A 27188-nucleotide genomic window follows, 5' to 3' on the forward strand; every position below is an offset into this window, starting at 1 on the left:
TTGTCTTCAATTAATCACAGTTTTCAGATTACTTTTCGTACCCTTTGCAATTCTCTTGGAGTTCTGAATTAAATATGCTAACATGTATAAGTAATGTTTTTAACTCCCAGGAATTATATTTGCCAAACTTCCACTTATAAAAACACCAAATTGAATTAAGGTTGAGAAAGGTTTTGCATTTGCTGAGAATTCATTGTTGGAATACTAGAATTAATTTTCTAAGTAGAGTTTATAGTAGTGTTTCCTTAGTATAGAACGGGTGACACAAAGTTCCCTCTATTAGAGGAATAGCTTATGGTGGCGTTGCAGTCTCTGAATTAAGGAATGGCATGAAGAGACAACGGAGGATTGGCAGAAGCAACCTACATAATCATGGAAAATCATGCACATTTGTCAAAGGAGGCTACGCATTCTATTCAAGCTCCTTTAGAAGAGATCATGTATCTTGAATGTAACGAGATTAGACAAAATGACATTCTTAAAAAATGAAAATACTTCATTTATTTAGTCATTCATCCAATAACTTTTATGCATGTGTAAGAAAGGACTGGGGAAAGTAATTTTTCCAACTGGCAGAAAAATGTGTGCAATTTTTTTTATCTGTTTGTAAAGATGATACTAACCAAACTCCTCCAAAGCTGGTCATATATACATAACTCCTCCTAAATTATTACAGATGGTTCCTTTATTCTGAGATTAACCTGATCAGTTGTCAAAAACAAATTACCAATGTGTTTTGGGCAGTCTAGAAACTTGGGGAGGGGATGGCAGGTAAAATATTTTGATGACTTTTATTTCCAACATGCAAATGTTTTATTTAAATTCAACTCAAAATTGCCTCCCAAGATCTGTATTATTACACTTTACTTGGCAACACGGAATCAAAGCCTTGCAGAGATTGACAACACGGAATCAAAGTCTTGCAGAGATTTACAATCTGGGGTAGCTTTTTGTTATAAAATAAGACCTCAAATGGTTCCTTCCAAAGTTGAAATTACCCTTACTCTTCAAGTGATCAGGCATTTACTACTTTCACATTTTAGAACGAAAGGATTAATACCAAAGCTTGGACTGTCCTTTTCCATCAGCCTTCCAAGTGCTAGGCACTGTGCATTCAGTAGTCTCCTCAACCATCTGGGTCTATTTCTTAAATTCCTGTATCACCTGATTCTTGAAACCAGATCCTAAATTTCAAAACTTAAAACAGAATTACATTTATGAAAGATATTCAAGCAAGGTTTTCTGGGAGGAAATGTGTGTTATATGTGAGTGCCAAAAGAGAAGAAGGGAATGGCTGAAGTCTTGTGAGCACTGAAGAGACTGGAGTAGAGGGCAAGGCAGTGTGCAATTCTTAATACTTGAATGGTTCCAACTCTTTAAGGCCTTCAATGCTGAATTAGTATCAGTGAAGCTAACAGAAAGCTAAAATCGTTTAAAATTGTTCCTTAAGTGATATAATTCCACTTTCCATGATAAACACTCATAACACCACAACCTTTGAGTCTAAATTAACAAAAGGGTGGACAAAGTGGGTCACCAAAACTGAGTGTCAGTTATATTTGACTACTGACAGGCAGCTCACAGCTCTGTATAAAGTGGTTTTTGCCATATTTTAGAATAAATTTTTTTCATTATGTTAAGTGGTATTTTTTTAAAATCCCATTCAGTAATTATATGGTAAGAGTAGGAAATTATAAAGTATAAAACAATACAAAAAAATGGTTAGACTCTAGACCTTAAAAATAGCAATGAATGTCCTACAAAACTAGAACATTAGTATCTATGTCTAGTTCAGCTACATTTAACATTTTAAGGTCAAAATTTTAAGGTTTACTGACAGTGATGAAGCTAATGCTCTTCCCTACAGTTAATTATGTATTTCACAATGTGTTAAATTTGAATAACATTCCTTCTCAGTTTTAAAATATAAGATTGCCCAGAAGAGTTTGACCAGTTATACAGTTTTTGTCAATTCTGAAACCAAGTACTTTCTCTCCAGGTGTAAAATACTGACACAAAGCAGATACTGCTTCACAAATGTAATAGGAATGATTCTTAATCTCCCCCCCAAAAAAAAAAAATCCATTAAATTTTTCTATTATTGAAAGAAGCTATCACTTAGGCTTGGTAGAGTATTTTATATCGATTTTTGTTGAAATTAAAGTCAATTTAACAGCATTTTAAGTCTATACTTTTAGGAGTAAGCTAAGAAAATTAGAATCGAATTACTTCTTTAAAAAAATTCTTTAAAAAAGAGGTGGTTGTGTAAGCAAAGAATTCAGATTTTCATCACTCTACCTCTATGAAGCTATTTCTAAAAAGCATATTAGTACCTAAGAATTTAGTTCATAGAATTATACTCCTAGAGAAGTAATTTTGCTTCTTGTTTCAGTTCCACTTTTTCTGAGGAACTACTCATCCTACACAAGCTGTAACACATATAATCAGACATTAATGAAGATGCAGTCAATCCATTTCTAGGACTGAGTACTGGCTAGTCATTCTCTCATCTGAAGAGACTGACCCTTTAAATTTTCTGCAGGCATTTTGAAAGAACCTGAAACCCGACATTCTTTATTCTAATTTGTAATCTAGTTTATAGTTTATAAACTAAGAAATGTAGGTTGAATATTATTTTGATTTATGTGAACCATATACTTAAAATCACATATAGTAACCAACAATCCACTGAGCATCCACCTACTTCCACAAATTGGAATTATTTCTTTTTGTAAATTTCAGAGTTATGGTATATTCCTAGAATATAAGATTCAGGAAAGACTAATCATATAACCCGTTCCCCAAGATAGAATCAAAACAATACCATGTTTTATGAAAAATATTTCTTCACATGATTCCTTTAAAGAAATGACATTTGTCATTATTATAAAGTACTGTTCTAACTTGAGAGAAGTTGAATCAACCTGGAATATCTAACGCTTCTTTCAGGGTCTAAAACGGTTTTGACTCAATTACTTTATACTTAATTTGCTTGATTCTGTCAACATGTTTTTAAAGGAATACAAGATATAAATTTTCCAGAGGGTTTAAATTGACCTGGCAGACCAATGCCAGAGTTAATGCTATGGTCCTAAATAATCAATTATCATTAAAAGAACGATTTAGATGCTAAGGTGCATAATCCACATTTAATACTTGAAAATGTTTTCTAATCAAATATATATGAGTTCTGACTTCAAAACCCTTACTGAACCATGGGTCCTTAAATTCTTGGGAGTCATTTGTTTGAGAAATCTACAGGGCCTAACCTGAAGCTTGGTTCCATGCTGCCAGGTTAAGATCCTCTGCACCAGACCATGCTGTGTGAGTAGCATACATCTGTACAAGTACCCCAAATATTGTACCACCCTGTTTGGAAAACAAATTTAATTTTTAACTCTAAGTAAGAAATTACATTTTTACTGTAGTTTAGAAGAATTATGAAGTATTTCTAAATAGTTCTTTTAAACTGCCTAATTTTGCCTCTTGTAATGGTGTTAGAATAAACACATTCTTATTTGTAATACAACAGTATGTCTTAGAATAATTGTATCTCAAGTAAACACTGCAAATAATATGTAGTCCTGAAATTTGTTAATAATTTACATTTAAAATACATTAGCCCAGTGGCACAAGATTAAATCGTAGGCTCCAAATAAAAAATTCAGCATATTCCCCCATTATTTGTTTTGAAAAATGTTAGCTGCTATACAGAAATTATTTGTGTATTATTTATGAGGACAAAGAAAACAAGCAATTGTGGCCATCTTTATTTTCTTTGACATTAACTTATCCTCTATGATTCTGAACAAATGGAGATAGGTAGGCAGTGCCCCTACACTAAACTTGGGAAATACCTGATATATTATCTTTAAAGGAAATGATCACAGATGTGTAAAACATTTGATTTATTAACAATCTTAGTCTACATATTCTCTCTTAAATGGTCCAAGAAATAATTCTGTAAAAGTGAACCCTAGAATAGATATGCCCAAAAGACAATTTTCCTGGGTACCAGCACAACTGCCAATCAATTTCCAGTCAAAGGACCCATTTTCACTGAAGCCTAGAATCATTTCTTTTCCTAATTCTATTCTTTTTGCTCTGAACATTATCTTAATTTAGTATACATCTGTCAGACTACTTCTTCCAAAAAGACACAGCATTAGTAATCACAGACAGACAGTCTGCAGCCCAGCCACCCCCCAACTCCAAAGTCTGAAGGCTGTGTGCCCTTGTGCCTGTCATGTAACCTCTCTGCATCTCACTTTCCATGTCTGCAGTGGTATTTACCTCATAAAGTTGTTGTGATGATGAGCGAATAATGTAAAACTTAAGAGCAGTGCCAAGCATATACTAATATGCTCAAAAAAGTCTATCATCATTCCAGTTTTCCATCAAACCAAACAGTATCCTAAGCAGCCTGCAGATTTACAACTGAAAACCAAATCAGAGGTAAGTCAAAGGATTAAGCATGTTCAGAAACAGTGACTTAACTTGTTACTAAGACAATAATTAAATGCAGAGTAAAGATACTATAATGAATTCCTAGTTAATATTTGGAATGACTGCATATGTGTGTAAACCCAAACATTTATTTAGAAAATGTAAAAAATTACTATTAATATTTGCCTTGCTCTTTCTTCGGACATAAATTTCCTTTAAATTTTCAATAGTACCACATCATTTTATAACTAAATTTTATTACAGCTGAACAATTCAAAGAGCTGTAGTTTTGAAATAAATTTTGCTATGATTAAATAGAGAAGCTATTCAGAGAGTACTGTAAACATGAATTTATGGTACTTGGCTAATTACCAGTATATAAACTATTTTGTAAAGTTATTTCTTACACAAAGGATCTAAAATGCAAAGAAAAATGGAATTTGTATTCAAAACAAATAGAAGCAACACCAGCTCCTATATGCTAAAAATATAAGACAGATTTTTTTTTCTTAAGTACTCTAGATACAAATATTAACTGTATGGGCTGAAAACTTTTAAATTTTCAGCATAATTCAACAAGGTACACAAGTAGGACTCTATAAATATATCCCCTATGATTATATTTATCACAAATACTACCAAAAGCCTCTGAAAAACATAAACTACAAACACATTTTAAAGAAATTCTCAGTTTTAACAACTACAAAAGCAATTAATAGCAATAGTTATTTGGTTTAAAAAATGAAGGGCAGTGTAATGTAAATCCAAACACTGCACAAAGTTGTTTTTTGAGAATGCAGTCTTGAGTTTCTTAACACAAGGTTCTAAACACTTTCAAAAGGATTTGTTCTATACAATTTAAAGTCTGAAGCTAGGGCTCTAAAAAAAACACACATTAAGATGAAAAGTAGGTATGTAGAAATAATGGTATAAAATATTATTTTAATACAAAATGTACCACTCTTCAAATGTATAAGGCTTAGTATGAATATTTTTGGACTATGAGTGTTGTACATAATTTTTATAATCTCAAACCATTCAAAATTCAGTATTTTAAAAAGGTTTTGATATTTCTGAAGTGAATGAACATAGTACAGGAGGCAATTTCATGTCAACTTATCTATACTGTTCCATCCAATAAAAATAAAAACCTTTTTTGAGCTCAGGAGAGAATCTATCACTTGAATATTTGATCTCTATATAAACTCTACTTTGGGGGAAGTCAGAATTTTGTAATATGACTAATATCCACCAAGAATTGGCCCAAGTTTAAACATAAGACACAGAGAGACATAAGGTATCAAATAGTTTAAGTCTGCCCTATACAATTATACAGTCATAATTACTTTTTACATGAAGTAAAGTGCTTTAAAGTAAAAAATACTTTTGTAAAAGGTATTATTATCAATACAGTAGACCCCCTTATCTGTGGTTTTCACTTTCTACAGTTTCAGTTACCTAGTCAACCTTAGTCCAAAAATATTAAATGGAAATTTCCAGAAATAAACAATTCATAAGTTTTAAATTGCGTGCAGTTCTGAGTACCTCACTTCATCTCATCATGTAGGCATTGTAATCATCTCACATCATCACAAGAAGGGTAAGTACAGTACATTTTGAGAGACCACATTCACATAACTTTTATTACAGTATATTGTTAAAAATGTTCTATTATTGTTGTTGTTAATCTCTTTCTGTTCCTAATTTATAAATTAAATGTTATCAGAGTTTGTATGTATAGGAAAAAAAAACAATATAGAGTTTGGTACAATCTGTGGTTTCAGGCATCCACTGGGGGTCTTGGAACGTATCCCCACGGTTAAGGGAAGAACTACTACATTTAATATCCAAGTAGAATTTTCTAAATTAGTTCAATTTTACCTATTTCCTTTGAAAAGTACCTTCTGTCACAATGTAAACACAAAATGGTCCATAAAATGGTGACATTAGACACATAATTTGTGGTGTGGGCCCTTAAATTGAGATGAAATCTTTATTAACCCAAAGCTAGAGAGATTTTATTTCTTGCACATGCCCAAAGTAACTAACATCAACTCACATTTTCTGTAAGCCTTGAAGAATTTTTATTTAACATAATGAGAAGTTTAATAACTGATATTAAAGACCACCTAGGGTTCTTCTGTTGTTCACCAACTGTTTTTGTGACGATAACTCCGAGATCTGGAATATGATCGAAAATGAGAATGTTTTGCTGTTTGTGCTTTAGTTTCAGAATTGGTATACCCTTTGGGAGATTTACATGGGGATCTTGCTATGGAGTCAGAATGTCTTCCATGTGATCTTGATTTTGTTCCTGAGCTAGTCTGCTTTTGAGGTGAACTTGATTGTGATTTTCCTATTGACTTGGACCTTTTTTGTAAGGACTTGGACCTTGACCGTCCTCTAGAACCAGAATTCCTTCTTGGAGTTCTTGACTGCCTTGCTGAGGTAGATCGCCTTGGTAGTGATTTGGAGCGAGATTTAGACTGGCTATAGGAAAATCGCCTGTGTCGAGACCTGGAAACATCCACAAAGTTAGAGTATATATTTCACAAAAAACAGTTAACAGATTAGGAAACAACACTTATAGGAAGTTATATACTTTACATAATATTAGTTAGGTTTTTATTGGTAAGTTAAAAGAAACAATTCATCAGATTTTATTATGCATGCTTTTGGTTCAAACATAACAATCTTGTAATACTTGTTATACTAGAATGTATAACCAAAATATTTTTATTTTACTAGATATATCTTATGACATGGGTCAGTTCTGAAAAATGCTGTGCATATTTAATCTGGGTTACACAAGGAGGAGGAGGGGAGGATGGGGAAGAGGAGGGGGAAGAGGAGGAAGAGAAGGAGTAGAAAAAGAGAGAGAAAGAAAATAATTATTTAAAGTTTACCAAATAATGCTTATAAAAATGAAAACCTAGATGCAGGACTTCTAAATTCTGCCATGATAGAACAGCTTGTACTAGACTAGTCTTCCCACAGAAAATGGCTATATAAAAAAGCTAGACAACATTTATAAAACAACTATTTAAAAGTATTAGAGAACAATCAACACAAGCAAAGGCATGCGTTTTTTACTAAGACCATTTTCCTAATGTCAGCATCGGGGAATTGAGAACAACCAGAAAATGACTGACTAAACTGGAGACAGAGGTTAGAATTCAGGGCTACCAAAATGGCTGGGACTTGGAGGCAAAATTCTAGAGGTGAGAGAATTGCAGACAAATTAACAAAAACCCTAAGATCTGCCTACAAATTCTCAACTCACTGGCTACCTTCTAAGCTGTGCATACACAGGGTGGGACCCCCAAGAGGTCAGCAAAAAACTGCAGCTGGAAGATTCAATAATTGAGCCGAAATATTATCAGACACATAGTGCTGGGGATAAGAGGCTGGAGTTTAAGCCCCCAGAAGGTCATGGAGTCTTGAGTAACAACCCAGGCTTCCAATTAAGGACCCAGAAGGACTATGTCAAGGTGATCTGCCAATAACTCTTCCTGCTAGAAGAAAACAACTTTCTTTGGAGGACGTTATCATTGAAAGCTTCTATAATTTTTCATCAACAATGCTAACATCCAATAAAAAAAATTATGAGGTATGTGAAAAATGTATTAAAATGACTGAAAACTAAGGAAAATAAAAGACAAAAGAAATGTACAAAAGTAATTTGGTTATTGGTGTTAGACAGGAATTTAAAATATTACTATGACTAATATGTTCAAAAAATACGAGAAAAAGACAAAGCAGATGAAAAAGATGGAGAATTTCAAAAGAATTTTGGAATTTATAAAAAGAAACAACTGGACATTTTAGAACTGAAAAACTATATCTGAAATTAAAGTCACTAGATGGATTTAACAGCAGTCTAGATATAAAAGAAGAAATAATGAACTCAACTGAAAAACAGATTAGAAAAACATTATACTGAAACAAAATAAGAGAAAAGGAATTTTAAGAAATCCAAAACAGAGCATAAGAGATATCTGGAACATAGTCGCATGGCCAAAAGAAAAAACTGAATAAGGCAAAAGCAATATATGTCATAGAATTTTCCACAACTAGTAAAAGGCATCAACTCACAATTTCCAGAAGCTCAGTACACCCTAGGTAGAATAAATACAAAGAAAACTACACAAGGCTTATCACAATGAAATTGCTGAAAACCAAAGAGAAAAATCTGAAAATCTGCTAGAGAATAAGAGACACATTACCTTCAAAAGAGCAACATTAAGAACGCCAGCTGACTATGGATTTCAGAAAAACAACAGTATATTATTAAAAAGGGGGCAAAAGTTTCTGCCAACCTAGAAATCTATCCCAAGCAAAAATATCCTTCAAAAATGAATATAAAATGAAGATGCTTCAGACAAGCAAATGCTAAAGAATTCATTGCCAGCATATCTGTACTATAAGAAATACTAAAAAACTTTTAGGCTGACGGAAAATAACCCCAGATAGAAACATGGAACTACAGGAAGAAATAAAGAGCACTGGAAAGTATAAATATATTGATCTAGAATATATTCTAGAATAAAAGCAATGTTTTAGAAATTATTACTTTTCATTCCTGTGGTACATAGTTGTCAGAAAAAAAATGGAAAAACTGTCCTTGAAAAAAAAAAAAAACAACATGGAAAAAAAATAGATGCTATTTTAAAACTCTTCAGGAATATTTAGGAATATATACACATTCACTAACATAAATTCAACCAGATTTAAGGAATACCTAACGAAAGCTAGGGACTACTGCTAAAGTGCTGGGGATATAAGCAAGAAGAAGACTAAAGTCCTCGCTCCTCAAAGAGCTCACAAGTCTAGTGATAGCAACAAACTAATTTTTTTCCATATCCACTGAAGGCAAAATAAGAGGCCTCTTTTTACTCCAAGGTAATAAATACCACATATACTGTATATACTCATAATGTTAGGCTTATATATATTCTGTCTCTCTCTCACACACATACATATACGCACACGCACTCCGATCCCCATAAATACCTTGAGAGGTAGGTAAGATTTACATTCTCTGTAGTACAATTTTACAGATGAAAAAAACTAAGGTCACATTAAGCAACGGTCTTATAACTAATACAAAGCAGAACAGCATTGTCTCCCAAGAAGATGTAGTTCTTTCTATTCCTGATACTCCATGATGATTTGGGACACTTAACAAACATTTTTTTGTTTTTGTTTTTCTCCAGGCACATATTATACTTTATTTCCCCTAGAAGGCAGCAAATGTGAATATCCACTTTTTTTTTTTAGATCAATCTGGAGAAAAACTGGTAACTAAGGGTCCGATGTAATGCATTTGGAAACAACTTGTATTATTAATGAATCAAATGGACAATTTCTTTCTTTTCTTTTACAAATTAAGTCTTTCTATCAACCCAGTGGATATTAGTAAGTTAAGACAGTGCTATTTTGGGCACAATATTACATTTACTTTGATCTTTGATATATAAACATTTCATACCATCCACATCGTTCTAAACTTATAGTAAACTTTACATGTATAGTTTATACTACGTATAGTTATAAACAGTCTATATATATATATATATATGTACATATATAAATATATAGTATATATGATAGTGTATAGATAGATATAAAATTCAAATAATATGAGTGAACTGTTAATATCACTCCCTTACACTATTCATGTCCTCTGTGAAGCCAGAAGCAATACCAACCGTGCTGGTGTGGTTTTCCTATAGACAAGGCATGTCAAACGCTTTAAATCTTAATTTGCTTTCATTATGTTTTAAGTTCTATAAATATAATTTTTTGTTTGATTATAGAAAGTATCAGAGTAAATCTCAAATAATCAATCAATAGGAAAATCCTTAGCCATGGGACAAGCTAGATTATTCTCCACAGATGTAATGGAGGTTTATATTCTTGCACTACCAAAGAAAGTATGATAAAAAGGATCAAGTTCCAGAATACTGACTGTTTATAAATATTTCTTCATCAATATCGGTAATGGTTCAGTGCTGACCTGGGTTCTCTTGGCTTTACAAAGGAATTTAAGGCTTTCTCCCACACGCCTTCATAAAAATGGGCCAAAATGAAAGCATACCCAGTGACAGGGACTGATCTGACATGTGAGATTCTGACATGAGGGCTCTGACTATGCCACATTTTCTAGCAATCAGGATTCCTAGCTATTGAAAAGTCATAGTCATAGAATGTGGATGTGGTTCTCTCTTCCTATCTTTTCCTCCCACTTGGCTGGAGGAATTGGAGCCAAGCCACTTCACAGTCTTGTTTTTAGAACTAGGGACTTGGAGTAAAGACTCTCTCTCCAACTCTGGTACAAATTGTATTTTGAGCATTTTCTTGTCTAGGCTTAGAGTTGAGGAATGGAGAGAGTGGAGTGAAAGTGAGCAACCCTGGTGACCAGCTTTGATTTAAAGTTAAGTGGGCCGATCTATATAGCTTATACTACATGTGGTCCAGGAGAGCTAACTCTTTATCACTCACAGAAAGGGGATACTCGTATAAATGCTGATGATTCTTTAAGAACAGAATTCACCTTAAAATTCTACATGCCTGAAAATTACAGCATTAAAACTCAAGATAAATAGTACAAATGTTTAACAATTTATTTATGTTAATGCAATTTTAGTTAGTTAAATAACTTCAAGTAATTAATTTTCATTGTGATTTATTATTATCCTAACAAAAACAACTCTTGGCTAGCAAAATAGATAACTTGCAAATGTCCTCTGAAAATACCTTTCACAAACGTATTGATTTACACTAAATTTAATCAACCTCCTTTCAGAAGTGATTATATTTCTTATGAGTTTTTAATGACCAGAACTCCAGATTCTTAATTGTTGGGTCATTTAGGAAAATTTTATTTATTTAAAATTCCTCATTTTGTCAAGTATACATTTAATTTTTTGCTTTTTCTTCAGTATATATTATCTTTCCACTAAAAAGGTTAAGTAAAAACACTGGAGGATATCCAATAAATCGAAGTGAATCTTTCTACAAAAGATGATTATTTATTTATTTATTTATTTATTTATTTATTTTTTATTGGGGAACAGTGTGTTCCTCCAGGGCCCATCAGCTCCAAATCGTTGTCCTTTAATCTGGTTGTGGAGGGCACAGCTCAGCTCCACAGGCAGTCTCCATTTTCCCAACATCCCACCATCCCATGTGGGAATTGAACCGGCAACCTTGTTGTTAGGAGCTCACGCTCTAACTGAGCCATCTGGCCGCCCCAAAAGATGATTCTTTATGTATATTAAACAAAATGATTTTGGTGGCCTATTTTTGAAAACTCTTTAAAAATGTTTTCCAGAAAAAGTAAAAAATTAAGTTTTCAATCCTCATATTTTGTACTCACTCTTTAAGGCTATCAGATCGCCTCCTATTTCTTCCCCAAGAAGAACTTCTACTTCGAGTTCTCCTTTGGCTGGGGCTTCTTGATCTCCTGTGATCGCTTGGAGAGCAAGGGTGACGTTCTTTTGATTTCATTTGGCCTGGTGCTAGAATATGAAGTGCAAGACTTATAATTCATTACATGAAAACCTCAAAAACAGCCACTCAAATAGTATTATTGTCTGAAAGAATTTTAAACAACAAAAAAATCTATCATGGCTGAAACTCATTCTGCTGAATAAACAAGCTCTAATGTTTAGCCACACTTACTTTTGCGATCACCTTGTGCAAACTGTATTTCAATTTGACGACCACATACCCACTTTCTATTGAGGTTATAAAGAGCATCTTCAGCATCGCGAACATCTTCAAATATGACTAGCTGTTAAGGACACTTTGAACATCAGATATCAAGTAAAAATATTATTTTTAAATAGTTATTCACATGACATGAAATTTAATAGAAAAAACAAGTTCTAGTAACTAAGCTCACATCTCCAATATGAAGAATCAAAAAAAATTTTCACTGTTATTATGAAAACAAATGCCCCATTATAATTTAGAAGAATGAACCTAAAAATAAAAAGAACAGTAACAAACATGCAACTATATTTTTAATGTATACATCAGTGTAGTTGCAGTATGCCTATATAAAAATATGTTATGAGAAAAAAATAAGTCCAACATTGACTAATATTATAAAATAAACTGTTTAGGACTCACTTCCTTCTTTCAGGTAAAAGGTTCAGGTTTTTTTACTGAAAAATATCAGCATATAGAAGAAGCCTTTATTCTGAATTTAAAATTACTCTTTCATTCAAAGGCTTTTAAATTATGACACTCAAAAGAAATTGATGATAAACAAAATCGCACACACACGTGAGCTAAAATATAGTTTCAAAACTGATTTAGCACTTTAAAAAGGACCATATTTACCTTTGATCCTACTGCTTTAAAATACCTTTATAAAAGAAACATAAAAGCCACCTGTAAACATTTGGAATTACATATAGTGGTTTGTAATACCCCACTAAACTCTGTTTCTATATAAATTATATATTAAACCTAACTAAAAATGAAAATAAGCTATATAGAATGACTGAATTGCTGTATTTCAGGAGGTTGTTCACTGCTTTAATTTTCTTTTTTTTAATTGAAAACAGAAAAGCTCAAGAAATACAATACAAAATGAGACTTAGGCAATTACCTCAATGTCACTTGATCTTGAACCTTGACCTTTACTCTTTAAGGCTTGCAAGATGGACTTTACAAGAGAAGCAGAACCAACAAAATCAGACTTGGCTTTGACTCTGGAACTCTGAGTAAATGTAGGAAAGCCGAAGTCTCAACCTGGTGTTGGCTTTGTCTTTTGCTTGATAAAGACTTCCCCTCTTCCAGGTCTTTATATCTGTGTCCACCCTCCCTCTTTACTCCTTGATGCTTGAACTTTAGGTGCCTTTTGTCTCGCCTGCTCGGTTTATGCTCGGATTCTAGCTAACAGGTTGGTTCAAACTGGGGGCGCTTGCCAGCTACTGTGGACTGCTTTAGATTTTCTGAGATAAAGAAATAAACACATTTAAATTAGGCGATATTAATCTCATAACATATGCTCCTGAATACACATATGTATATACACATGTATGTAGGCTATTCACATGCACACAGTAAGATAAAGGATATTGAACATAAGCAAATCCTCTTGGGCGGCGGGTGTAGAAGTCAAGTGGAATGTAAACGTCTACTATAGGGCCATATCGACCAAACTCACGGCGCAAGTCCTCAGGCCTGAAGCGTTTTAGAAATAAGGCAAAAAAAATATGAATAGCTGGATTAAAATATTTTGCCTACAGAAATCCAGTTGAAATCCTCAAAAAAAGTACATTATCTAGACTAGCATTATCTAAAATTGTCTTCCATAAGACCCACCCAGGGTTTAGAAAGGAAGGCAGAAAGAAAGAAAACAAATCTCAGGCCTCACTTTCAGAGAATCTGATTCAGGAAGTCTGGATTAGGGGCTAGAAATCTGTATTTTTAAAAGCACTCCAGGTGGCTGTTACACTTAGTCAGGTTGGGGAAACGCTGACTTTTGAAAGGTATTCCTATTACAAGGTTTTTCAACTGTCAGTATAAAGAGTTCTAACTATTAACTACTTCATTAGGGACACATTCATTTGCTTCACTATAATCTCATGCTTAGGTTAATTTTGTTTTCAGATAGCAAGAATTAGATTCTAAAGCAGTCCTAAACTTAGTTCTCAGACCTTAAAGAAAAATGGATGTTTTACTGATAAACATAAAGCAAAATAACTATAATGCTCTCATATTTAACAAGTATTTTTGAGCCTCCTACATGCCTTCTACTGCAACAGGTACCATGTTTCCCCGAAAATAAGATCTAGCTGGACCATTAGCTCTAATGCACCTTTTGGAGAAAAAAATTAATATAAGACTGAGTATTATATTATATTATATTATATTATATTTTATATTAATTATATTACATTATATTATACTGTATTATATTATATAAGACCCCGTCTTATATTACAGTAAAATAACACTGGGTCTTATGTTAATTTTTACTCCAAAAGACGCATTAGAGCTGACTGTCCGGCTAGGTCTTATTTTCGGGGAAACACAGTATTAAGGGAGAATACCAAAGACATTCATAGCATGTTTGTATTTGTGGAGCTACAATATAACTGAAGAGACAAAATACTTAGCATTAATAGCTGACAGTTACAGTGCATTTATATATTAGCCATTGTTCACCTTAAGACCACTTAATTCTCACAAAAACCCTATGGATGTTTATAGATGAGGGCACAGATGGATAAACTCACCTAAGGCCACTGAGCCAGCAAGTGACAGAGCTGGAATCAAACTCCCAGACTGACACTAGTCTGTTCTTAACCACTAAGCAGAGCTTAAGAGATTCGGCATCGAGCTATCAGCACAAAACACAGCTCAGAAGAAATGAATACAAAACAAAGACTCAAAGACAACTGCAAAGCTTCTAGCTTGGGCAAACGGAAGAAAAGATGGTGTCAGTGACAAAAATTAGCTAGAAAAGAGTTAGACTGAAGATGGAGGAGGCAAAAGAAGCTTTCAGGTTTAGAAATGCCAAATTTGAAGTGATGGCGGAACTCCACAAGACTTCTATAAGCAACTGAAAATTGTGATTATACAAATTATATTAATTTACTTTCCTCTCAAAACTGGCAGAGAAGTCAATGATTAAAGCTAGAGATCTGGATTTAGGAATTATTACATAAAGATTCAACTAGCATTGACTAAGTAGCCACTATATACCAGGCAGTACAGCTGATAACCGTGTTTCCCCTAAAATAAGACCTAGCTGGACAATCAGCTCTAATGCGTCTTTTGGAGCAAAAATTAATATAAGACTGGTCTTATATTGTTCTATATTATATAAGACCCAGTCTTAATACTATATTATATAACACCCGGTCTTACTTAAGACAGGGTCTTATATAATATAGTATAAGACCGGGTCTTATATTAACTTTTGCTCCAAAAGATGCCTTAGAGCTGAGTGTCTGGCTAGGTCTTATTTTTGGGGCAACACAGTACTATGACCCACTTTATTGTATTTTTATTTTTACTTCATTTAATGCTCACTATAACATGTTTAATTGTCTGCCTCCCTGAGAGGCTATTAGCTTTAGAGGGCAGTGACAATGTCTTTTTCTTTCACTTATTCATTCAACAAATACTTTTTGAGCACCTACTATGAGCCAGGCTCTAGGGATATGGTAGAGAACAAGAAAAACACAATTCTCACTTCCATAGAACATAGGCTATGGGGTAAAGATTCTCAACCATTCCTGAATATTGGAACCATTTGTGAAAATGATGCTAAACAAACAAGCACTCCATCCTGGTGGATGAACACTGCACCTAATTAGTGCTTCCCATGATGAGTCAGTTATTAATTTTTTTACGGGCTTTATAGGCAATTCTGTGCATCACAGTTGAGAATCACCATCTAAAGCAGATTGTCTTCATCAGTGTAGTATCTCAGCCTCTAGTATAGTTGCATGGCACATAGTAGGCGCTCAATACAGATTTGCTGTATTAATGAGTGAAGAACACACTGTAACCATTAATAGTTAAGGAGACAGTAAGTTACTTTACCCAGAGGTACACACAGCCTGTAACAAAGCTAGTTCAAATGAATGCCATCTGAGGCAATCAATCCCACCAACCAAATGTTGAGTAGCTGATAGGAAAAGGAACCTAGATGGTATAAAGGAGGTTGAAGCAATGTGTGTCACAGGCTTGGAGTCCCAGAAGCCAAGGGTGACAGGAATCTGAAGGAACAAATCTCAAAAGAGCTGGCTCCCATTCACTGTCTCCACTCCCTCACCTGTTAGCTGTTGTTTTGATTTCATTTATTTTTGTACTGGTTGTGATCTATTTTGATATTCAGAAAAGTATAGAGAAAAATAAAACAAACAATCATGTATCCACCAACAATACTTATTATATCTCAATACTTGCCCTATTAGCCATAATTTTTAGTATTTTTGTAGAAATGAGACTATATCCTTCTACCTTGAAACAATCATTGGTGTTCACCATCTTCTGCATAACTTTATATTTTTACTGCAAATGCACTTATCCAAAAGTACATGTTTTTATATATATCAAATTTCACATCATTTTGCACCTTGCCTTTTCCTCCCTTGAGATTTCTCCATGTAGCTCTAGTTCTCTCATTTTAACTCTGTATTGGTATTGCTATGAATAAGCCACAATTTATTCTTCCATCTTTCTGTGGATGAACATTTAAAATGCTTCCTTTTTTTAATTGAAAACTGTGCTACCGTGTACATTATGATACATGTGCTTCCTAGAGCAGTGCTACAGTTCTCTGGGATGTATCACTAGCAATGCAACTGGTAGGCTGGAGAGTATGCATACCTTCAGCTTCACTACATGTTCTCCAAAGTGGCCATAAGAATTCCTACTGCTCCACCTCTTCAATGAACAACTGTTAATCCTTGCCATTCTGAAGGATGTAAAGTGAATGGGTACTTCATTGTTGTTTTAATTTTAATTTACCTAATGACCAGTGAGGTGCAACATCTTTTCATGCTTATGGGTCATTTATTTTGTGTTAATACCTAGGAGAATTTCTGGGTTAAGAGGATGTATATATTTAACTTTTATGAAACTGCCAAACAGTTCTGGAAAGTGGTTGTACCATTTTATACTCCCACCAATAATGTATAAGAGTTTTGGTTATGCCAATCTTTGTCAGCACTTGGTATTGGCAGTCTTTTTAATTTTAGCCATTCAAGTGGGTGTTAAGTGAAATCTCACTATGATTATAATTTGCATTTCCCTAATGGTTAGTGAGGTTGAACATTTCTTCATATGTCTGTTTGCCATCTGTGTGTCCTTTTAGAAAAATGTCTCTTCATGTCCTCTGCCCATTTTTTAATTCGGTTGTTTGTTTTTTGGAGTTGAGTTGAGTAAGTTTTTTATAAATTTGTGATATTAACCCCTTATCAGATATATCATTGGCAAATATCTTTTCCCAATCAGTAGGATCCCTTTTTGTTTTATTGATGGTTTCCTTTGCTGTGAAAAAGCTTTTTAGTTTGATGTAATCCCACATGTTTATTTTTCCTCTTACTTCCCTCGCGCGAGGGGATATATCAGTAAAAATCTTACTCCGGGTAATGTCTGTGAGGCTTCTTCCTATATTTTCTTCTAGGAATTTTATGGTTTCAGATCTTAGTAAAAGTTCTTTATATATTCTGAAAACAGTCCATTGTCAGATATATGTTTTGTGACTATTTTCTCTCATTCTTTGGCTTGCCTATTTACTTTCTTAATTTTTTTTTTAATGATGAACAGAAATTTTAATTTTGGTGAAATCTAATTTATCGACGTTCCTTTTTCTTTTATGGTAACTGCTTTCTTTATCCTGTCAGAAGTCTTTGCCTATCCCCAGGTTATGAAGATATTCTCCTATGTTTTCTTCTTAAAGCTTTATAGTTTTATCTTTTACATTTCAGCTGATGACCCAGCTCAAATTATGATGTAAGGTACAGGTTACAGTTCATTTACTTTTCTTATGATGATATCCAGTTGTTACAGCATCACTTGTTGAAAAGGCTTTCCTTTCTCCTCTGGATTGCTTTGGTATCTTTATCAAAATCAATTGACTCTGTAAGTGTGGATTATTTATGGACTCTCCAGTCTGTTCTATTAATCTACTTATCTATCCTTAGGCCAGTATCACACTGTCGTGACTACTATCTAATTTTAGTAAGTTTTTAAGTCAGGTGGTCTTCCAGCTTCAGTTATCTTTTTCAAAATTATTTTGGCTATTCTAGATCCTTTGTCTTTTTACAATTAACTTGTCAATTTCTATTTTTTAAAAAGAGTTTGGTCAGAAATGCCTTGAATCTACAATATAATCATTTTGGGAGAGAACTGAAAACAGTATTTTGTTTTCTAATCCAAGAACATGGTATATCTATCAATGTATGTTGGGCTTTAATTTCTCTTGGCAATACATTGTGGTTTTTCAGTGCAAAGGTTTTTACGTTTTTGTTGTTAAACTATTCCTAAATATGTTTTTTGATATAAAAGTAAATGGAATTTTTATTATTTTCAATTGTTATCAATTGATTGCTGTTAATATATAAAAATAGGATTTTTAAAGTTTACTTTGCATCCTGATAACTTACTATAACTCATTATTACTTACATAGTTTTATGTAAACAAACATGTCATCTAAGAATAGGGACAGGTTTTACTTCTACCTTTATAATTTTTATGTCTTTTGTTTATTTATTTTTCCCTTGTTGCACTGGTTAGGACCTGCAATAAAATGTTGAATGGAGCTTGTGAGAGTGGACATCCTGTCTTGTTCTGATCTTAGGGGGGAAGCATTCAGGTTTCACCATTAAGTATCACGTTAGCTACAGCTTCTTCATAGGTTGAGGAAGTTCCCTGCTATTCCTAGTTTCCTGAGACTTTTTCATCATGAATTTCACTTAATGCTTATCCCATGTCACCATCAATGTTAACATCAACATAGCCTCATGTACACTGTAACTAGAAAATGCAAATGCAACTAAGTATGTCCGAGGGAGGTACTTGATCATTGCTCCCTAACCTAACATGACATGATGCTTCAAAATGGGAACGTTGTATTTGGGATTTAGACATGATTTTGTTCCATGAGAAAACTGTATCTGAGATTTTTAAAAAATTACTCTTCTACACAGTAACAAAGCAAAGATATTAAAATTAACAGTCTTCCTGACCCACTTCGTTTCACTAATGAAAAGAAACGTAACAAATTATAAAATTGTAAAATGTACGTTTAAGTCCTTCTTTAGTTCTTGTGCTCAATGCATTCCTCACAAATTTTACGCTGACCCATAATGTCTTTTAATGTCTTGTGCTTTATCGTATATATTGAAATGGTCACTTCAAAGAAACACTTTAAATAAAATTTGCTTTGTTATAAACATTTTTACTAAATAAAATCTGAAAACAGGAAAACTAAAACCACTTAAATGGATTTCTTTTCCAGCCTCATTTTCTATATGGTTTTTCCTTTCTTCACTTTTTATATAATTGCCACCATACTGTACATATAATTTCAGTTTGTTTTAACATCTATCCCAATGATCTTCTTTATAATAATCCTAAATGTTAAAGCTAATTCAAAATGTCTAGGTGTCATATTGCTAGTTAACTTACACTGTATGCTACCATGTACAAAAAACCTGTTAATATAGGTTATATGTATGATTCTACTTTCCTAACACGACTCAGCAGCTGTGCAGTCTTAACCAAGATACTTAATCTCTCTAAACCTGGGTTTCTCATCTGTAAAATGGGTACATTACAGGATTATTGTAAAAATTTAATAAGATAATATGTGCAAAGTTTTTAGTACAGTCCCTGGGCCATAATGAGTACTCAACAAATGTTAACAATTATTGTTTCATTAACACAATCCTGCTAGATTTTGATTGTCCCCCTCCCAGCAGTGTTAAGAAGTGGTGATAAAAATTAGGAAGACATGGCAACAAGTCCAAATGTCTATCTGAGTAGTTATCAGCTGGAGTTTAGCACTAGCTGCTGCTCTCCCCGTTAGATGGCACGTGTTCTTTTCCATTTGCTATAGTCCACACCACCCTACTGTGTGTGCTTCATAACCTGACAACTTCACTCATTGCTATTACCCCAGCTGCGCCCTGTGGCCATTACAATCTGAAACATCTCATTTTTTGTAGACACAGTGGAGAGATATGATGCTTATTTGTCTGTTTCACTGAGGGAATTTTTTTTAACCTTACCCAAATTATAAATTTTGCTTGTTTCCCAAGTAATGTATAGATAAACAGGTTGAGAAAAGAAATGCACACACAGGCATCTTTTAGATGTTAATTAAGGTATATTAACTCTGTAGTTGTGACATACATAAAAGTAGGGATCAAAAAATAAATTTTTAACATTTACTCCTCAAAGGTAAATCATGATGATTACAACAGATAACGCTGGAGCCAAGGACTTCAACGTATTTGTAGCTGTGAAGCCCCAGGTAAGCCATTAAAACTCTGAGGTTCCGCTTTCCCTTTTGTACAGTTAAGATAATACTGCATATCTATGAAGGTTGGGGGGAGGTTGTAAATTAAGCCCAGTGAAATAAAAATCTCTGTTAATGCCCCCACGCCCCAGTCATTCCCTCTGGCTCCGATTAAGGGAGAAAACTGCTATACGAAGAAGTTATTCCTTGAGATCTATGTTTAGGCACTATGCAGACAGAATTCTCAAAGGAGGGGGGTGGGGTGGACTGAGAACATCAAAAAGGACCAGAAAAATCCATCCAAACCGTTCTAAGGGGTGCTTATACAGTATTCAGAACTTTAAAGAAAAACATATAAATCTTTCACTGAAGTTATCCTTTGTATATAGTACAAAACTGTAACGAATAAAATTTAACCAGCACCACCTGCAAGTAGATCACACCAAAGGAAAAGAAACTGTAAGACCCAAGATACGCATTATTTTGTCCCAATATGTTCTCACCATCCTCAATTCTTCATCTAGGAGGTAAGGCGCGCGGCTTTATCGGGACCCGGCGACAAAGGGGCTGAAACGCAGGCGCCCGCCCCAGCACACACTCAAGGCCAGAGGCGGGAGGGACCTCGGCTCCCGGGAAAGGGGCAGCCCGCGCTCGGGTGCTGCGGGAGAGGACGGGCGCCCAGCCGCCGGGGGCGGTGCCGGGGACGCGGGAAGCGCTGCGGGGCACGGACGCGCTTCTGTGCGGCGCCCGGCGGAACGCGGGCCGGGAGGGCGGAGGTGCGAGTCCCGCCCAGGCCCCGGGCAGCCTGCGGGCTCACATCGCCCCCGGGAAGGGCGCCTCCGCACAAAGTGCCCGCCGGGCGGGGGGAGGCGCCGGGCAGACCCCCGGGCCGCGGCCGGGCTCCGCGATGCGGCCGTTACTCCGCCCCTCCCCCGCGCCCCAACCTGCGGCTGCCGCCGCTCACCTGGTGGCATCCGCGACGTTCCTGACGAACAGGGAGGTGTTGGGGGGCCTCGTGTAGCGAGACATGACCGGTTCCTCCTTTCCCTCCGGGCCTGCCCGCGGCCGCCAGGCTCACTCAGCCTCTCACTGCAGCCGCCGCCGCCACAGCAGCTCCGCCGGCCCCCCGCGCGACCCCCTCCCCTCGGCCTCGGCCCCGCCAGCGCGCAGCCGCAGAGGCGGCGTGGGGGGGGCACGGAGCGGCGCAAGCCTGTCCGTGCGGACCGCGCGGGGGCGGGGGCGGGGCCCACGCGGGGCCTGAGGCCCCGGGCATCCCGGGAGGGGGCGGCGAGGGAGGCCCGGCTCGGAGGAGGCGGGAAGGCGCGGCACCGGGCTCGAGGGATCTGAGACGGGGCTGCGCCGAGGCCCAGGTCTAGGGGAGGGGGAGGGGCGGCGCTGGGTCCCAGTCCGAGGTACCGGGGAGGGAGGGGCCGCTGAGGGCCGGGGTCCGAGGGGCGGTGCCGGGGCCGCGGGATTCCGTGGAGGGGGTGGCACTGGGGGGGGCGGTGGTTGGAGCCGGAGTGCGCCGGGAGGGCGGAGGCCAGCGAGGTCCTGGGGGCTGAGGCGGGGAGTCCGCCACTGAGCGAGCAGAGTGGGGGTGGGCAGAGGTGATGGAGGCGTTCAACCGCACGACAGCCACATGGCCACTGGGGCCTTCATCCCTGCATCCTCAGGCCTCGGTCTGCGCCCTTAGTGTTGAGTCTTATTAGGCTTTCAAACTATGAGGATGATTTTTCCTTTAGTTATTTGAATCTTACTTCATTACAGGAGTCCCCCCTTATGGGGGAGAGGAGAGGATACTCCTAAGCCCCCCAATGGATGCCTGAAATCTGGGATAGTACCAAACCCTATGTATACTGTTTTTTTCTTATACACATATACCTGTGATAAAGTGTAATTTATAAATTGGGCACAGTAAGAGATTAACAATAGCTAATAATAAAAGACTGATTATAATATACTGTAATAAAAGTTATATGAATGTGGTCTCTCTCCAAATATCGTATTGTATTGTAGTCACACATCTTGTAGTGATGTGAGATGATAGAACGCCTACATAATGAGGTAGGGTGAATGACAGGCATTGTGATGAATCATACGGTTTCTACTGACCTAACCATAAATCACAAAGAGTTTCATCGGCTGCTTTCGATCCTGGATTATCAAGCCATGACAATATCATGGTTGGATGTCAGGAACAGATGATGTTGGGTGGTTGGGGAAATTCAATATTTTCAGACTCTGGTTGACTGTTGGTAACTGAAATTGTGGAAATCTGAAACTGTGGACAAGGGATACTACTACTCCCGTAGGGCATAATAAACCTATTCCCTGACATACTAAGCGGGGTAAAAAGTCACTAGACTCTGTAAACAATGCCTATGTAGTTAAAAATATACCGGAGGTGCCAAAATAAATGTATACAAGTGGACACTGCCTCTGTTGCTCAAGCAGTAGTTCGCCATAATCAGAAGTGCCTGGATGCTGATGGGAACCACTATGAGCACCTCTTGTAATTGCAGGAATCAAACGTGATTTGTATTCATCTTTTGTTATCGGTATAGATTGAGTATTACAGTTTTAATACAGTTTTCCTATCTTGAAATGTGTATACATTTTTTTTTGGTACCCTCTGGATGAATCCATATGTTCATGTATAAATTTTTTCCTAGGTGGAGGCATTACGCTCTGATATTTTCTTTCTTCTTACCTTTGGTACTGTCAGATTATTTTCAAAATATTTTTTATAATGGGAAAAACCCTACATCTTTACAGATTGAAAGAAAGCTTTGTTTTGTTTTCTCTTTAATTTTTTTTGGAGGCCCTTTATCTTTCCCAGCCTCAGAATAAACAGTTGAAGAATGAAACTGGGGCTTGCCACTTAGAAAGGATAGAGAAGTGTACAGACACTGAACAAATCTCTTCACCTCCAGGGGTTTCTGCTCTAGCTGCTGCTATTCACTAACTGCTGCTGACCTGCTCCTCAAATTTTCTCCTAACCTGGCAGCTTCATGCTTACTCTCTTTTGTTTTGGAACCATCCATCCGGGAAGCAGAAGCTGCAGCATCCACAGAGCAGCCGGAGCACCTGCAGCAGTGTTGTGATTGGAGGCTGGCAGGACTTGGCTTATTGAAGGGCCTAAAGAAAGCTTTTGTAGAAGTATGTGAAGAGGTGGTATGTATGGGGAGTGGCTTTTTTTTTCTGTTCCTATTGATGGAAGTGTCTGAGGAAAGGGTCTTAAACTGTGAAAGGAGGTTCTGTTAGAAACTTGAATTTTAAAGGTAGCTGGAATTGATTTAAAATAAGTTATGGAAATGGTAACTGTGAGGAGATTGATGTGTTAATTAGCTTGACTGTAGTAATCACTTCACTATATGTATATCACACCATCATTTCGTATACTTTAAATATATACAATTTTTATTTAAAATACTAAATAAAATATGTTGTGGAGCCATAATTATTTATGTTACATAAAAACATGTACTGTTTCTATTTCCAAATCTGATTTGGGGCAGCCAAGCATAAAGAAGTGTAAGTAAACTGCTTTGTAGTTGGAAGGTCTGTGGAGAGACATTGAGACAACTACAGAATGTTCTACAGTGCTAGGCTTGGCCAGGTCCTTAAACCAGTTGAGATGAATAACTGATGAAGCTGCACTTTGTCTTTCCCTTGGCATTTTTGGGGGCTTTTTTTGAGGGGAGGGGTGGTTTATCTAAGTGAAAGTTTATTTAGAATAAGGAAAGACATTGCAACCAATTGCAAATTTTTAAAAGCTGACAACAACCCTAATGTGAAATGTGGACTCTCAATAATAATATATTAGTATTGGTCCATCAATTGTAACAACCATACCACACTTATGCAAGATATTACTAATATGGGAAACTGTATGAGGCAGTAAGGGGACATATGGGAACTCGGTACTATCTGCTCTTTTTTTTGTTTTGTTTTGGTAAACCTAAAATTGGGGTACTCTTCAATAAGCAGAGAAAAGACTGAGGTCAAGACTAAATACCCTGCTTGTTGCCAGACTCACATTCCTGTTTACCCTAAGTCCTAGAATTTAGCTAGATGCCATTTAGTAAAACAATTGCTTTAATAAATCATTGCTTTAAGGCACCAAATGGTACCCTACAGGCTTGAGAGAATTAACGTTCTTTCTAAATTCCCAGAGAATTTCCAAGGAGTATCCTACTGACAAAATCTCTGACAGTTATGTAATAACTGTAGCCCCTTTTTTACAGCAGAGTTTAATGTATTCTTTGAAGCAACTTCCTTTCCATTTAATACATGTTAAAAATTACAGTCTATCCTCACCACAAAAAAGAAATAATTATGTGAAGTGATAGAGGTGTTAGCAAATACTACAGTGGTAATCATATTGCAATATATAAAATGTATCAAATCAAGTTGTACACCTTAAACTTATACAATGTTACATGTCAATTATATCTCAAAAGATAAATGAAACAAAGTTACAGTCTAATGCTTCTTGATTTTTCCCTGTAAGAGAGCTAGACTTCAATTGGAAAATGGTTCAGTAAAATGGATAAGTCTCTCATTTAGAGACTCAGATTGCTTTATCTCACTTTTCAAAAGTAACAGCATGAGTGTCTTGAACTTTGTGTGGTGAAGAGTTCTTTGAAGAAACAAATTCAGGATTAATGAAGTCACCTGATAGTGAATATCATCTTATGCTGCAAACTCAATCCCCAGCAGATGGTGCCAGTGCCCCTTTAGTAAGAGCTACTCTGGTCTTCCTGTTCTTAAAATGGACCATGACCTTGAAAATGAAGGTGATGTGGTGATTTGTAGAGAATATATCGTAAACACTCTTCTATAGCCCCTGAACTTTGGTTTATAAGACATCATTCCACATAATCCAGTTGGAGAATCTATGATTGTATGCTCTTATGAATTTACTTCTTCCACTGTAGCTATAAGAAATAATTTAAAAGGGCGTTTATATGATAATAATGGATATTATTTAACTTTTTCAGAAAAGTCAGCTTGGGGAAGGCCTGTCACTTTACCTATATGTTCCTAAAAATGACACTGGGTCTTGAAAGTGTTGGAGGTGGCTGTTTCTTCCTAACTTAATTAATTTGACATGTTTAGTGATAACTGTATGTTAAGCACAGCGCTAGGAACTGGGGATGAAAATAGGAGTTATGTCTCCTAATTCTGAAGGACCTAGACCAATGTTTCCCAAACTTAAATAGTTTTCATATATCCTACGAGATTTTTTACCATAAGGAAGCACTTTTTTACCATAATATGTTACTATTTTTTTCTAAATTAGCTCACTCTAATTTAAAATTTTATCACCAGTATTAATTTTAAATATCTCATAGATGGAAGGTAATCATTAGAAAATATTACCAAAAAAGTATGCAAATTCTAGCCTATTTGATCTATGAAGGTTCTAAGCCTGAGGCCTGCTCTCTGTTTAAAAAAGGGAAACTAATCACAACACAGTGCCCTTAAGCCATACTAGCACCTAACTAACACCTTCTCCCTAACATAAAGTATTAAAAGGGGAGTAACTCTCACAGTATGCAATTCAATATTAAATACAGCATCAGTGTTAACACATAAAACCATGGATACAAACACCAATTGTAAGTGTCCTAAATTTTGAAAGACATTCTAGCTGGAGAGAGACACACATGTAAACAAATCATTATTCTACAATTTCATTAGTGCTACATAAAGATGTCTCAGAGTACTAGGTAGGACATGAAACAGATTGGTTCTCTACAGAAAAGGGAGACTACAAGTTATTTTAGAGAAAATCGGTGTTTGAGCTATTTATTAAAGGATGGATATAAATACCAAGAAATAGAAAAAAATAGTGCATTTCAGGGAAAGTGAATTAGGCGAGCAAAGGCAGAATGTAGTGGAAGTAGACGGTTGTGCAGCACGATGCGGGAGGGAAGAATGGATGTTAACAGGATGGATTGAAGATTAGGAGGCAAGTTTGGAGAGACTGTGTATGTAGGCCATGCCAAGGAGCTTTGGCTGATTCTTTTGGTAATAGGACTCCATCAAAAGTTTTTAAGCAGGGGAGTAACAAGATCAGATCTGTGTCTTATAAGGATGATTCTGACAGAAATGCCAAGGATGAGTTGGAGGAAGTCTGGTGCATGTAGACTGGTATAAGCAGATCAGTTAAAAGGTTCTTGCATCTATCTTCTCTTTTAAAAAATATTTCTTAAGTCAAACAGAGAAAGGCAAATAATGTATGATCTCACTTATATCTGGAATCTAAAAAAAGAAACCAAAAACGGAGCTCACAGATACCCAACAGATTGGTGGTTGCCAGAAGTGGGGAGGGTAGGCAGTGGGCAAAATTGGTGAAGGTGATCAAAAGGTACAAACTTCCAGTTATATGAAAATAAATCCTGGGGATATAATGTACGGCATGGTGACTGTAGTTAATGATACCGTATTATATAATCACAAGTTGCTGAGAGAGTAGATCTTAAAAGTTCTCCTCACAAGAAAACAAAAATTTGTAATTATGTGTGGTGATGAATGTTAACTATATTTGTTGTGGTAATCATTTCCCGTTTAGATATATATCAAATTATTATGTTACACAGTAAGTCCTCACTAATTATCATCAATAGATACTGCAACTTTAAGCAAAACAACATGTAACAAAACCAGTTTCACCATATAACATACCAATTTTAGGTGCACAGCAGGTCCTGGAATAACATCGGTTCTTTGTTT

At 36.0% G+C, this 27188-nt stretch overlaps 1 protein-coding gene across 4 annotated transcripts; it reads right to left on the bottom strand.

Moving 5' to 3' along the window:
* Nucleotides 1-1816: 1816 nt before the first annotated feature.
* SRSF12 (serine and arginine rich splicing factor 12) lies at nucleotides 1817-21788 on the bottom strand. 4 transcript variants are annotated; one of them, XM_074333291.1, is made up of 5 exons: nucleotides 21412-21788; nucleotides 13541-13647; nucleotides 12133-12234; nucleotides 11828-11969; nucleotides 1817-6963 (listed from the first exon to the last, which is right to left on the bottom strand). In XM_074333291.1, exons 1-5 carry the CDS (start codon nucleotides 21474-21476, stop codon nucleotides 6594-6596), a joined length of 786 nt encoding a protein of 261 aa, XP_074189392.1. In that variant the 5' UTR covers nucleotides 21477-21788; the 3' UTR covers nucleotides 1817-6593. The 4 variants fall into 4 exon arrangements, with proteins under 4 accessions (XP_074189392.1, XP_074189393.1, XP_074189394.1 ...); XM_074333292.1 differs by lacking the exon at nucleotides 13541-13647 and adding an exon at nucleotides 13070-13415 and having other exon boundaries at nucleotides 12133-12256; nucleotides 21412-21785; XM_074333293.1 differs by lacking the exons at nucleotides 12133-12234; nucleotides 13541-13647 and adding an exon at nucleotides 13070-13415.
* Between the last annotated feature and the right edge of the window lie 5400 nt (nucleotides 21789-27188).

The sequence above is a fragment of the Rhinolophus sinicus genome, linkage group LG05 (assembly GCF_036562045.2).
Source record: "Rhinolophus sinicus isolate RSC01 linkage group LG05, ASM3656204v1, whole genome shotgun sequence".
NCBI lineage: Eukaryota > Metazoa > Chordata > Mammalia > Chiroptera > Rhinolophidae > Rhinolophus > Rhinolophus sinicus.

What these genes read in the sequence shown, in the direction of transcription:
- SRSF12 (XM_074333291.1), bottom strand. Translation starts at nt 21,476, where the DNA reads ATGTCTCGCTACACGAGGCCCCCCAACACCTCCCTGTTCGTCAGGAAC. An exon ending in AGGATTTGCTTATGTTCAAT is followed by an intron (nt 12,235 to 13,540) that starts ATCCTTTATCTT and finishes AGCTAGTCATAT; the next exon opens with TTGAAGATGTTCGCGATGCT. An exon ending in TGCACAAGGTGATCGCAAAA is followed by an intron (nt 11,970 to 12,132) that starts GTAAGTGTGGCT and finishes TTCATATTCTAG; the next exon opens with CACCAGGCCAAATGAAATCA.